The sequence below is a fragment of the Nilaparvata lugens genome, chromosome 1 (assembly GCF_014356525.2).
Source record: "Nilaparvata lugens isolate BPH chromosome 1, ASM1435652v1, whole genome shotgun sequence".
Lineage (NCBI taxonomy): Eukaryota > Metazoa > Arthropoda > Insecta > Hemiptera > Delphacidae > Nilaparvata > Nilaparvata lugens.
The window spans coordinates 78,944,137-78,958,688 of NC_052504.1; the positions used below are offsets into that span (position 1 = coordinate 78,944,137).

General features: G+C 35.7%; 1 protein-coding gene across 1 annotated transcript in view; it reads left to right on the forward strand.

Annotated features, from left to right (window-relative positions):
* The first annotated feature begins 1,005 nt into the window (after nt 1-1,005).
* Nucleotides 1,006-14,552, forward strand: part of LOC111054503 (ABC transporter G family member 9) — a 38,316-nt gene continuing 24,769 nt past the window's right edge. The window contains 1 exon segment of the mRNA XM_039441764.1: nt 1,006-1,350. Coding sequence (XP_039297698.1) covers nt 1,133-1,350 — 218 coding nt within the window. The 5' untranslated portion in view covers nt 1,006-1,132.

Sequence of the window (14,552 nt, forward strand, 5' to 3'; positions counted from 1 at the left end):
GATGAATATTTGAAAATACCGGTATATTTACTGCGATCTACTCTGTTATCGAATACCAATCAGAAGTGCAAGAGATTATGTATTGTTCAGAAGGTATGATCTTTCATGTTTGAAGAATTTTTTATATTTTATTTAATTATGTAAGCGTCACTTCAGGGTAGATGGAGCTTCATTTGGAAATTAAATTGCGCTCCACAATAAGTAAGTAAATAAACTACTCATATAAATTGTGTTTACATTCGTATCTAAACAGAGCAGCAGCAGCACATACAGTGCAGTACTGCAGATAGAGATATGGAGTAGATATAGTTAGTTCTATGGTATTGTACTAATATTTACTTGTAGATACGCCTAGGAGTATATTCGTTGTTGTACTCGTGATGACAGCTTTATAATAATACATTGTTGCCAATACTCTCTACAATAATGCAGTGATAGTGATACAAACAATAATAAATTTACGTCCATCAATAACTGACTTTGTTAAACTATCAAACAGATTTTTTGGTGTTTTTATATTCTCGTCATTGAAGATTAGAAAAATATAAACCTAGTTTGATCGTCAACGACGAGTTACGTTAATTTTATATATTCTAAATCTTTTCCCCAAAATTGATTATACTCACGTATATTCACTGTCCTATTTTAGTTTTCTCCTATAAATTAATATTGAATAAGCATTTCCAAGAGAAAGACTGTTCTCCAATTAAAGAGTATCATGAAGGTTCCCGAGAGAGGATTCACAGGCTGTTTTAAAATCGAAGAGTGGGCCTATTATGAAGGTTCCCAAGAGAGGATACTGTACAGTTTTTTTGGTAGATGCTCGACAATTTGGTGCAAATTTGGGCAGACCGCGCCGCGCTAGAGTCGGGCGAGCCCCCAACAGGCGACTCCCCCTCCCTCCACGGTAGGGCGCAGTGGTGGGGGGCGCTTCGAGCAAGGGGAGGGAGGAGCAGCGCGCTTTCTTGGCTTGCTGGCTGGTCGACTGCTGCTTGTGAGTTTGTATTTGTAAGGTGGCGCGCGCGATGCACATACACAGCCAGAGCCAGCCACTTGGTTAGTCAGTTTAGTCACAAGAAGAAGAGTTGTTGCAGTTTTGGGGAGGGGTCCGGATTTTCCTAGTGCTCCCCTGATGGCTTTTCTGGTAGCGCGCGGCAGCGACCTTGGAGGAGGAGCAACAGATGGACATGAGCAGCAGTCGCCGGTGGCTGCACACATCAGATCACAGCTAGCATCTGACGCGGTCACTGCCTCCAGCAACGCCAACGCCAACACAATCATGAAGCCTGATGTACTCCATGATGCCCCCCACGATGACTGGAAGGTCCACGAGCCCTTGGCGCCCCTATGGTAAATACATTTGCCTTCAATCATTTTTCATGAATGACTTCTACTTTTAGATTTGAACTTATTGGACGTACTGTTCATGGATTTCAAATACTGTTCATGAAATGAAGATACACTTTAAACTACTTCTATTCTTGGATACCAATTTGAACTTACTGTTTATGAAATGAACATTTTCATCATTTGGCGAAGTCAATCTGCTCCTCCACTCAACCTTCGGAAGTTCCAAGTTTATACCAAATATACTGATGTTCAAAAGTTGTTTGCGCTCCTTTGGTAGAGGTTGGATATCAGCCTAGTACAGTAATATATTGGTGTTTGGCTCTAGGTGGAGTTTCACAAATAAGTTTACAAAGTGACGGTCAGCTATGGCTAGAAGATCAACTCAAATTGTTGGTGTCCTGTCATCCATTTCCAATTATCATATTGAGTCTTTACATCATAGCTTTCTAAATCGTGATTCACCGACTTGACAATGAATTGAGACTAGGAGGATTTGAAGAATTGTAGATAAGATTGAACATGGTTTTCGATGAATAGATTTTTATTGAAAATTCAAACAGTGCTTAAAATTTCTCAACAACTACCCTTGTATGAAAATGAACATTTCTTTCATTTAGTCAACTGACCTCTACTGATCATTTTCCAAGCCGGTTTCTGGTACTCTCACGTACACGTTACAGGGAAAACTACAGGATCAATACCGTTTACATTATACTGTATTTGTTTTTGATATTTCTTCTATTGTATTATTAGAAAATTCAAAGTATGTTTTTATTTCATCTTGAGTAAGTTCTGAGAAACTGTTCGTAGGTTTCTTATTCAATATCGACCTCTCCTTGACTTGAGAACTTTTCCCGGTGAGCAGTGATTTTCTCTTATTATATTTTCAACAGATCAGTCATTCTTCCAGGATCCAATCATTGCCAATCAATAAATAATAGTTCTTGAATCACATCTTGTTCTGCTGGAGATCCTCAATTATGATAGAATTATTAATAAGTATTATGATAGCTGAGAGACTGACTCATTAGTCACATCAAATAAATTAATCATCTACCGACGTCAATAATGTATATTGCTATTGCTGCAGACTAGATTCTTCAATCTGATATCGATTATATTTTCGTGTTTGTTTACAGCAAACTTATCAATATTGAAATAATATCGAATTTGTAATCAAATACCATTAAAACTCTTCAATGTGATTTATGTTTACAGGACACAGAAAAGTGTAATATTTTCAGTGTTAGTGTCAATGAATTAATTTCCTTGTTGAAAATTTTGATTTATGGAGGATTCTCATGGTTGACTACTGTAACAGTATTTCATTCACTAAATAGTACAAACATAACCTTTTTTTCGGACATTTTATTTTTTATCAAAATTTGGGAACAGAATAGTTTTGGGCTATGCCTGTTGTTCTATCCCGATCATATTCAGATTTGTAATTATATCAACAAATAAATGAATAAATAAATAAAATAAATTGTTGAAAAAGCCTTGATCTCTGTTAGGCATGTAGCACTTCTATACTAGATTTCTAAGAGGGACATTCTACATTATACCTTCCCATTTCAGGAAAGCATGTCGATGTTAATGCTATTAATAAAAATTGAGTGTAGGAGGTCTTTTATGTAAGCAAGATGCAGCAAAGCTTTCACTTTATTAGCTCAAGTACTTGTAATTTGACTTTTGACTCATAATATTGCACTTTCAATTTTAAAACATGTATAAGCTGTACTTATGTATGAACACATACACTCGTTATACTACTCATTATAGAAGTTACAGTCGTATTACAAGTGAATTTAATAGACATTAGATACATCATTCCCTTCACGGTTCAGCAACTTTTATATGTAGCTGGTATAGGGGTTATGATCACCAGCAAGACCCTTTGAGAACTGACTGTACTTTCTACAAGTTGAATTGATTTAATTATGCAAATAGCAACAACTATGATATTTGAGAAAGGAATATCAATCCATTGGAGATTAGAATACTCTGTAGACATGAAAACTGAATATTGTATATTTTTCGTGTAGAGTAAATTTATTATGTATTCAGTTATAGTACTGTACACTCAATATACCATGAGAGCCTTTGTTCTATAATGCAATTTTATCCAGTTTTGAAGGTAAACAATCTCTCTATTTACTCCCATTTTGATAAAGCTATCAAGTTGATAATTCTGTGAATTTGCTGATGTATGGGAACTCTAGTTGCTGTACTCCTAGAAGTTCAGTACCCTCAGCCCCTTATCAGAGAGTCAGTGACTCCTAAATTACGCAATGATAACTAATTTTGACTTCTATTCGACTGAAAAATTAATAATGCTAATGTCTGGTCATGATTAAATCGTGTAAATTTATAGCATCGCTCATGGCCATGTTAACGAGATATAGCCGTTAATAAATTGTCGTCAAAACTTGAAGTGCGAATTTCATTTTAAGTTTCAGATCTGTTTATAGCTCTGTCTAGAATATTATAGTCTTATTCTGAACCGTACGAATATTTCACTTAACTACCTTTAACCGCACTACACTACCACTTAATGTGTGGTTGTCTACTAATGGGATCAATTTACTTGAATGGAGACAGGTATTGGAGTTATCACTCTGAATTCATGAGCAGGAGGAGTGATTATTATTATTCGAAGAGCTTAGATACTTGATAAAGGGCGATGCTTTTGTGAAATGTACATATCATATACCTGCTTACTTCTATTAAACAATGTAGAGATGAAATATCAGATTGATGGTATTTCGTATTGAAAATAGTAATGGCTTATTAGTATTTACTGGAGATGATGGTAAAGAAATGAGATGCGATAATAGACTACCCAACAAGAGATTCTCTATATTAATCACTTGTTAATGTTCTATTTTTTCTTCCAAAACTCTTCAATTTCTTCAACTGATATTTTCTAAGAAAAATATATTATGCTTCAGAATATGAAATTCATGTGTATCTTGAAATAGTACACTCGATTTGAATTCATCTGAATGAATACGACGATCCCTAGGTAGAGGCCTACCTAGGATGGGGATCGGCGGCATATTCATTACATATTCTTATTCATTTCATATTCTTAAGTTTTATCTAACATACATCTACGATACAGAACAGAAATGACTTGATACCTAACAAAAATTGATTCCTTCTTATGATTCAATTTCACGAAATTATGATCCAGTGTTTGGTATCCTTGATCAATGGAGACATTGAATTGGAAAGTTTCATTTCAGAATCGTTCATTAATAGAATTTAATGGATTTGCAAAAATATGATGATTGGTTTAAACTATTGTGGTGGATATTCATCACTGCCTGCCAAAACTTTCCAGTAACCGAAGACTGTGAAAAGGAAGTTTATGATTTTTGGAGCATCCTGACCTTATAGATCGTTATCAGGAGGTCCTCTCTAGTTATTAATCAGTCCCTCAAACCACCTCCCTCTCTCTCTTTGTTTATTTCTCTGTCACTGATGACAATAGCTATTCTTATCTAGTGGAATGTATGAAGAGCTTAGTATGGCAAACTCGCCGGCAGTTTAATTCCATTGGCTTAATTAGAGTACATTCAGTTGTATCTGCATTCCATCTTTCAAATACAGCGCCCGAGTTTATTGATCCTTCCAGATCGCTTCGTTTGTTTTCAGTTGAAGTTCATTGGTCTTTCATTGTAGGCCTATTCTACTGTGGCATGTTATGCGAATGGAATGAGGCTCTACCTATGCTATCTCCTCATGTGGTAGGTATTCCTTTTATGTCGCCAACTCAACATAAATACGTAACCGATATAACATCCTGCTAAAGTAACCGGAGGCAACTAAGTAATTGGACGCCGTGGCAGCGCATTTCAATATTTATTACCACTAGAGCACATTTTATTATTTCTACGGAGCAATGCAACTCAGACTTGAAGTGAGTTGAACATTTTATCCAGATTTCAACTGCAGATCCAGATTCTATTGAGGAAACTCATCGTAATTCTTTAGTTTCACACAAAATAAGATTAATAAATAGTAATAAAAGCCATGTAGCAAATCCTGTAACATAATATACGGAATATGATTCAAGTGATGAATAGTATTTTCCTTAGAATTTAGGGTAGAAGATTCTAACTTGAGGCAGTGCTCTTATATGGAAAATGAGACATTAAACTGTTGACATACTTCTTATCTCATTTAACTGCATTGAAATTAATTTAAAATTGGAAATCGATCATATTTTATTGATCTTCGACTTAAAATCTCTCTTTGAGCAAATGTAAACGCAGTCTATGATTCTCCTTATTTCAATTGACTCTCAATTATATTAATTCTGAGATTTAGAAATTTGTCTCCGAATTAGTTGTCTAGAATCAGATATTCAAGCTACTTTTGAAAGAGGTAATTTTAATTATCTTTTTATTTGTTACTTCTACATGCCGTACTTTGTCTCTATAGAATCATGTCTTGTTTGTTCTTGTCCAGGTCTGATCCTTAGCTTTCCACAGGTTCCCTTTAGTAATTGGTTTATTCACTGCCATTCATTAACCTTGAGTTATCATATCCATTATCCACAGAACATCAGTTTGCTCGCAAATTAAAAATTACAGTCTAGAAATTTGTGTGTAGAGTTATCTCAAAACTTTTTCCTGAATCCTGAAAGTAACAAAATCTCAACTGTATTATGAGATTGCATGTTGCGTATATTGAAATGTACCGTTATTGTGATAAATGATATTCATGGCAGATCGATTCTGATGCTAGAATTTGAATTTATGTCATTTGAATTTCCAGTTTGTATTCTGAATACGAATAAGTTCAGCAGAGTCCTGCAGAAAAGACAAACGAGCGAAGTGCTTGTCATGTGTGTTGATGACAAATGATCAAAGACAGTCAGTTACTAGGAAGTGCTATTAGACTTTCATGTGTTTGTGAGTTGCATGATAAGGCACTCAAAATTGTTTATTTATAATTAAATTCTCAGTGGAGCCGTTATTATTAATAGTTCGTTGTACTGTACCAACTTTGTTTCATAACGACATTATTTCAAGCCTAAATTCTTTTAAAAGAACTGTGCAATCTTTAATTCATTGGAATACGTTTGACGTATGTTAAGTGAACTGTACAAACAAGTATGAATTATTTTAAGTTCCTAACGGTCACTTGAGATCATTGAACTCTTATCGTTGATTTACTTAGAGCAGATATAATTAACCACATTTGATCATAGAAGAACTCAATTTTTGCAGAATAAAGTGGCATTTTTGAATACAGAATTAACTCAAATGATTGGTTTTGATCGAATCGATAGATAAATATCCATCAAAATCCAATCAAATATAATGATAATAGTTGTAAAATTTTCAAAAAGCGAGGATACATGAAATAATTGTGGTAATGTAATGGGTTATTGCTAGAATGAAAGTATTTATCATTATGAAACTGGTCAATGTAGTGTGGGCTGTACAACATTACTTTTTATTGCAGTAGGCCAACTTTATACTCACAAGTACTTTCCTACATAAATTTTGAACTGTTACTAGTTACTTATTTTCACCCGCCTATTTCGAGGGAAAAATGTGAGTTTTGTTGATTTTATCAACATTAAGTACTCACTGTATCAGAAGGCTTCTAGAATATTATTTTTACATGTTTTCTTAGTACTCCACTTCTAGTCATCGTTTAGAGAACATCAGAATCCCTGCTTTCAAATTGAAATCATCATTAGTATTATCATCTACTAGTTATGTTCAGTTTCTCAAATGAATGTTGACTTTGAAGTAGGCCTATATGGTCAAACTTGCAACTAAATGTACTGAGCCTCTACTTGAACTTTACTTCTCGTTGACTCAAAATATTTTGCAAAATGTGATCATGAAAAATGATCAACGTACCCTACTGGTCCATTCATTATGAACTGCCATTAACATTCAAAACGGTTGTCACCAGCAACTCCGCATCCGACCCAACAGTCTTGGTGTGTGTAGAGTGGAGATTTTCCCACCGTAGTCAACGACAGCGATCGGTATCACAGTGGAGCAGAGCAGTCAGAAAGTATGGCATCAGATAGGTAGCACGATTTCCGTTCAACCAAATGGGATGGGTCCCGAGTCAGCTCTGCCTGGGAATAATATCGAATACCGGATGTCAACCTACCTGTGTCTCTTGGTCGATATGTGTAATATAAGCAATATATTATAATAGCTGAGTATACTAAAGAACGTACCATAGAGAGAATATAGCATAAGCTATCTTTTTTCTATGAAAGAACTGAGTATGATAGCTAAGAGATGCGTCTGTTGCAATTTTTTCAACTCAGAAAAACAGGTGTCCGATTATCTGATCCCCAAAGTAGAATAGATCTTATATTTAAAGTAGTATCACTTTGCAATGATAAGAAAGTGTACGAGAATCTTCAATTTTCAAACCCAATCTCTATAGTTATTTGAAACTTATCTCATAATTCAAGAAAATTAATATTAATGTGCCATATTATTTCAACACTTTTATCAGAATTCGTGAAAAATGTTGTCGAAATTCATCATTTATTGATAGTTTAGGGTTGTTTATTCACTTATTCAATAATTACAAATCATATATGACTGGGAGAGAACAACAGGCTTTAGACTCATATTGTAAATAACTTCAACCCTAATCGAAGTTGAAGTAGATATGTATTGTCCATTGAGTTTAACATTTCCTGATAGCGCAGATAAGAGATCCGACTCAGGACTCATTGCAAATATTTATTTGGTTTTGATGATACTCGAGTAATCATTGGAAATTCGAGTGCCAGGAAACTGATCAAATAAATAACAATTAAGTCTCACATAGTGAAGGAGAGAGGAATAGAGAGTTGTGTTTTGGGATCAATGAACTCGGCGGCTGTTTATCAAGCGGATGGCTGACTGACTCGCTCATTCAATTTATTGTCTTAATATTTGCATGCTCAAGATTGTTTATTAACTTGGTAGAATTTCATCTTCGGGTAGCTTGCTCGGGATTTATAGATTGAATTAGGCATCCACGCGCCTCCTGTTAACTGTAAACCACAGCCAAATATTCAGTGCTCTCTTCCTATTCCTAATTTGTTTTTTTAGCATACCCCACCCCCCTCATTCACCCAAAAAACTCCACCTTCAACAACAACATATCAGAGTCCATTGAAGCCGCTCCCAATTCACATAAGCACCATCATTTCGGGTTCAATGCCCCTCACCACGTGTCCGCTCTAATAAAACCACATCTAATTGCTGTAACAAAATCTCAACGGGACTTTTTCAACTTCAGTTGACACCATTGTTTACACCAATGTCCACGTGAACCATCCAGTTCTTCGTTGAGACAACTGAGTGAGATAGATGAGGGTGCTTGGATTGGATAGCTCCTGCGTAATAATTTTTCAGGCCTGCTCCTAATTATGACCACATAAAATGCAAAAAATATAAATCAATTTTGTGTTGTTGAAAGTACTTCAAAAGAGCCTGGAATCACTGAACTAACTGAACCACTAGCAGTATACGGGTACATTTCTCTGGAAACACTCTTCCTGCAAAACCAAAAGAGCTAGTTTTCAGACGAATTGAATGGCTGTAGAATGACCTACTCCTGAAAATAATTTCGAATCAATAAATCTCTTAATTTGAATTCTTGGAAGGCTGCGCTCTCGTTCGTTCGCACTAGAGGCCTACTCATCACAAGCATAGTTTCGAATGTCATATATTATTATGATGTGTGTATGACATGTGTCATACATATGATGTGTGTAATCATAGTTAAATTTAAAATACAATCTCGAATAATTCAATGGCAGATCCAGATATTAATGATAGAGTTCACTCTTTCAGCGGGCTATCTTAATTGAACGAGAAAATTGAGTTGATGATGTACAATACGATCATTAGCATCATGTTTGTGGGTTAGAAGAAGTAATTTTCCATTTCCACGTGGTCCAAATAAATCAATTCTGTTCCTTCACCAATCAGAATTGTTTTTCAAAGGAAAACATAGATGAAAATGCCATAAATCACAGTAGCTCTGTACAAATGATGATGATATAGTATAGGCATGGTGTCCTAAACGCTTTTGTTTGTCGTATACAAAGTTGCAGCCAATCTAATGTTGAGAATTGAGTAATGAAGTTCAATTATAGTTATTGTTTGATGACGGCCACTCAACGCTTCTTCTAGTGGGGAAGCAAAGGCAATGGGTTAAAGCTCAGCTCTTGACATGGACCGTTCAAGTCAGCCTCGCCATTGAAACTTTTGTCCTTGTCAATTCTCTCAAGAAGGCTAATAGAGTCACTCTTCATGACTTGGGCTGTCAGTTGCGGATAACACTGTATTTTGCTTAGAGGACACCCCTCCTCAATTTCCAAGTTCAAGATCAGTTTCAAAGTAATAGAAATCAAATGCTGTTTGTAGAATTGGAATTGTTTCTCTATTGTGTATTTTAATTTGTGGGTAGGCCTATAGGTTTTTTATTAATTAGTTACGGCGTTGAAAGAATGAGAGTCGTGTCTTCCTCCGGAGCAGTGATCCTGCGTTGCTGGATCTAACCAACTCCAATATGGTGGCCAGCCCAATAAATTTATTAGATAGATAAATGAATTTGAACTAGTTTGCTGGAAATACAAATTGCCAGGTCTGATTCCATTCATTACACTGTTTCTCATTTATTATAATTCAATTCTAAATAAGATTTTTCAAATGAAAAATACAGTACTAAAAATGCGTAAAAAATGCTGGGCATCCATCAAACCAATCATATAAATGAAATGAGTATATTTATTACTGTTTTGTATATTCTACGAGAGAGGAAACTAGTCTATAAATAAAACTCAGTTCATGTAAAAGCTGTTCGAATTTTAACTCATCTAACATGTTCCATTTTGCCCATCGACAAGGAAAGCTTGTCGGTGAAATATTTTCCGTCAGGCGCAACTTCATTCAAGTTGTCGAGCCTATCTACAAGTCTGGCCAGGTGTAGTATACAGTAGGCCGAAGCCGTACTTTATTAGCTTTTTTGTGGCGTTGAAGATAATAGATGTCGGAACAATTACCGTCATTCAGGTCTATTTGAGCGCACGCGCTTGCTGAAAGGCATCAACTCTGTTGTAGTAGAACAGTTAGCGGAAGCGGAGTGAAATTCGCAACCAGGCGCAACTCCGTAACTGTTGAGCCCTATTGATAAACGAAAATCGCTACAATTCGGCTCTGTGCGTTTCACACGCATGCTCCGATAACTGTTCCAAAGCGAAACTTATTCATTTGCATCTATTTCGGGTTCAACGCCTCCTGGTTTGAGTTTTATGGAGTTTGATGATGGATTCAATCAATACATGATGAATTGCTATTCCATTTCATAATATTCTTTGAATGACAAAAAAGGAATCAAACGCATAAAACATTCCAATTTTATCTCATTTCACTGAAAAGTGATGTAAACTGGGAAGCTGCTGTTGAATAAATTGTGGAATGATCACCACAGTTATCCAGTTCGTTTGTAAAACAGAATAGTATCCATTTGAATATCAATTTACTCACTTATTATTATATTTTTTATTATTATTATAATTTTTATTATATCATTTTCTTGGTTGAGAAACCTTAGGGAAGCGTTTAATTGCACAACCAATGACCTATTTAGAGCGGCTGTGAACAAGGTAAAAATTGCCATGATTATTGCCAACCTCCGAAATGGAGACGGTACTTAGAGAAGAAGATTATATTTTTCTTCCTTATACTTTTCAATACTAGATAAGTTGAACTTATGTATCATTTTCACACTTTTGAATAGACTAAAATATAGTGAAACCATTATGAAATGAATAAAGATTCCTTCTACCATTAATAGACCTGTTTAATACAAATTTTGAGTCTCCTTATATCTATCATAACAATATTACATTCTTACTAAGTCATCTACATAAATATATATATGAATTACATGACAAGTCATTTTATAACGTCAATCCTTCCATAACATCCCCCAGTGGAGCAATACAATTAATTTTTATATTTAACTGTCCTCCATTGAATTCTTATTCAACAAGAACCTTGTTCCACGGACATTACGACTCACCTTTGTGCCAAGTCGTTCAAAACCTGCTACCTATAAAAAATTGTTACTGTCCTATGACAATGTAGTTTTCGGTGACACCCCAGAGATCTAGAATTGCAACAATGTATTCAAAACATTCCTTTGAATGAAAAACCGTTATTGCCAAGCCAAAGTCGGCTCAGAGTCTGTATCAAGAAACATCTGCCGGGACTTTAATGTCCAGGTCCGTCCAGCCTGACCTACTGTCAAAAGAACTCGTATTCGGTGCGCCGAAATTTCGCAACACGATTCACACCCCAAAATGTGGGGTCAGGTCAGGAGGAGGAAGTGAACTGCGCTCCCCTGTTTGTTGTCTGTTGGCATATTATAATAACTTGTACTGCAGTAGATTGGCCATAGCCACACGACCCACAGGCTGCAGCTGCTGTCTTGGCGTTCAGATGACGACTGGTCTTTTGTTGAGTATCGTAAAAAATTAACAGATTACGGAACACAGGAAGCTACCAGCTAAAACTGGTTGATTCTCAGTGGTGGTTTAGATTTGGCCTCACCTCACACATCATGATGTTTATGTCGTGTAGTCGTGATAACATTACATTGAGATGAGTAACCTATTATTTCATAGAATATTCTATATGCTTGGGTAAATGAGTATCTATGAAAGGTGAATGAGTTCTATATGCTTGGGTGAATGAATCAGTATCTCCAATTTTACGAGAGGCTATAAATCCAAACAGGGTCAACCTTCAATGCTCCTAACCATAATCCCAACTCCATCAAATATCACAATCCTTGTTTGGATTTCAGCCGTTTGTTCCATTTCACGTTTCAATGGTTTTCATTTCAGTTGAATACTATCGTTCTTTACAGAATTGAAACACGGAGACTAAGTTTCATCTTCAGTTATTTGGCTCTCATTAGACACTCTCACTATAATACTAATTAGAACATCCTATGAACTAATTTAATAGTGATTAATAATATTAGAATATCTTATATTATCATTCTATTCTTCAAATTTTATGTCTGATTGGCAACTATATTATCTATCCTTCATGTGCTGAAATTACATGATTCTTATATAAAATTATTCTGGATGAAATAAAAACATGATTTTGTATTGAATTATACCTAACTTGAATAAGTAGTAGAAAATTATAATTATTGACTTATCAATCACTAATAAAAATGGCGAATGGGCCAAATACTTAAAATACAGCAATAGTTACTGAGTTATAGATATAGTTACTGAGTTACTAACAATAATGAGCATTACTCACTGAGCAAGTGTCACGTATAAATTTTGAATATAATACAAAGTTCAGTATTTATATAAAATAGAATTATAGTACCCTTTTTTGCAAATAATAAAATAATAGATTAAGAATACAAAAATTAATTTTAAAAAATAAAAATAAGTAGCCCTGAAAAGGGTACTTATACTTTCATACATTTTAAGAAGATATGTAACTAACAAAAGTTCAGTATGTTTACAAGAGTCTTCAGACAAAGAATTGTAGCCGTTGATCAACTCCAGTGTACTGATCCCCACACATCCTCACCTCACGTATGTGCGTGAAAAGAGATGGGAGTAGCAGCAGCTACTGTGGAGGGAGCGAGGTAGGGATGCGAGTTCATTGGCCTAATGGTGGACAAGCTGCTCGCTAGAAACAACCGAAAGATACGACTGCAAGCGACAGGCGACAAGCGTCGATGTACGCTGCGCTACGCAACGCAGAGAGAGGAAATTCAATTGTTTTGGCTAAGCCCGCAATGCCCCCCCACCACACCCTTTCCACTTGAAACCAAGCACTGGGTCAATGCTCTGTCCGTTGCCCCAAGCCTGCTTGCTGCTTGACACACATACTGCTCCCTACATTCATCTCTCTCATTCTCTATTCATCTCTATAGCATTTTCCCTCACTATATCTTCCTCTTATTCACCTTCCTTTGTACATCTTATCAATATCAAATTTAGGCATTGAACTGATTGAAATCACCCAACAGGCTTAGGAAAAACTGATCCTTTTTCAGTGTACAAGGAGAAACAAAAATACTATAGCCCAAAAGTAAGGTAAATCAATCATTCTAAGGCTATTAGACTTTTCCTGTTCTTGGATGAAAGTTAGAAATATTATTACTGTAATCATGCGTTTGCATTGATTTCCATTTGATAAAGGTATATTATCTAGATACCTAATCTCTCATATTTTCCGCAACCTCTGATTTATTCTTTCACTTCCTCATCTTATTTCACTCATCCTTTCAATCTCAAAATCAACTTCATAATTTTCCCAGCCTATTCTAATAAGGTTATTACTTTTCTCCTGTTTTTGGATGAAAATTAGAAATATTATTACTGTACCATGTTTGCATTGATTTGCATTTGATAAAGGTGTATTATCTGTATACCTATTCTCTCATATTTCCCGCATCCTCTGATTATTCTTTCGCTTCCTCATCATATTTTACTCATACTTTCAATCTCAAAATCAACTTCTCTATCGATTTCCCTGCCTATCTTAAGCACCTTCTTCCACACTTTATCCTTATCTGTTATTCCATAATTGAATACGTCTTCCCACCTTACAATGTTTCTTCCTTTTCAATCCTCAAATCCACCCTACCTGCTAGATTTGAGTTTGAAAACAAGTTACTCCAATTTTACAATCCTTAAGATAGTATAATGTGGGAAGATTCGCTTCAGAAATTTATCCCGCAGCAAACTTTGGTTAGTAAACGATTTGAAAATCACAATCTTATTCTATAATCAATATTTAAACTCTACAGTTCAGCTACAGGAGACTAGTACTCAATCCAACATACATGATTCATGACCAAGAAGAACTAGAGTAGTAGCCAGTTATGAGGAAAGTCATTAACTTTTGATGATACGTTGAAGATGGAATAACCGAGGCGCCTACTCGGTGATGGGATGAGAAAGAGCGAGAATTCGCATTGGTCAGGTTGGTTTGTGGCGGTGTGTCAGTGTGTCAGTGGTGCTAGTGCTGGGGCCATTACTTGATAAGAGCCGCGAGTTGCAAGCCCAGCGAGCGAGCTGCTTCACCCTGCTATCGCTCGATGCTTTTCCTCTTCTAGGTCATTCACAGCCAGTCTTTCTTCGTCTTTCCGAATCTCTTTCCTGATTT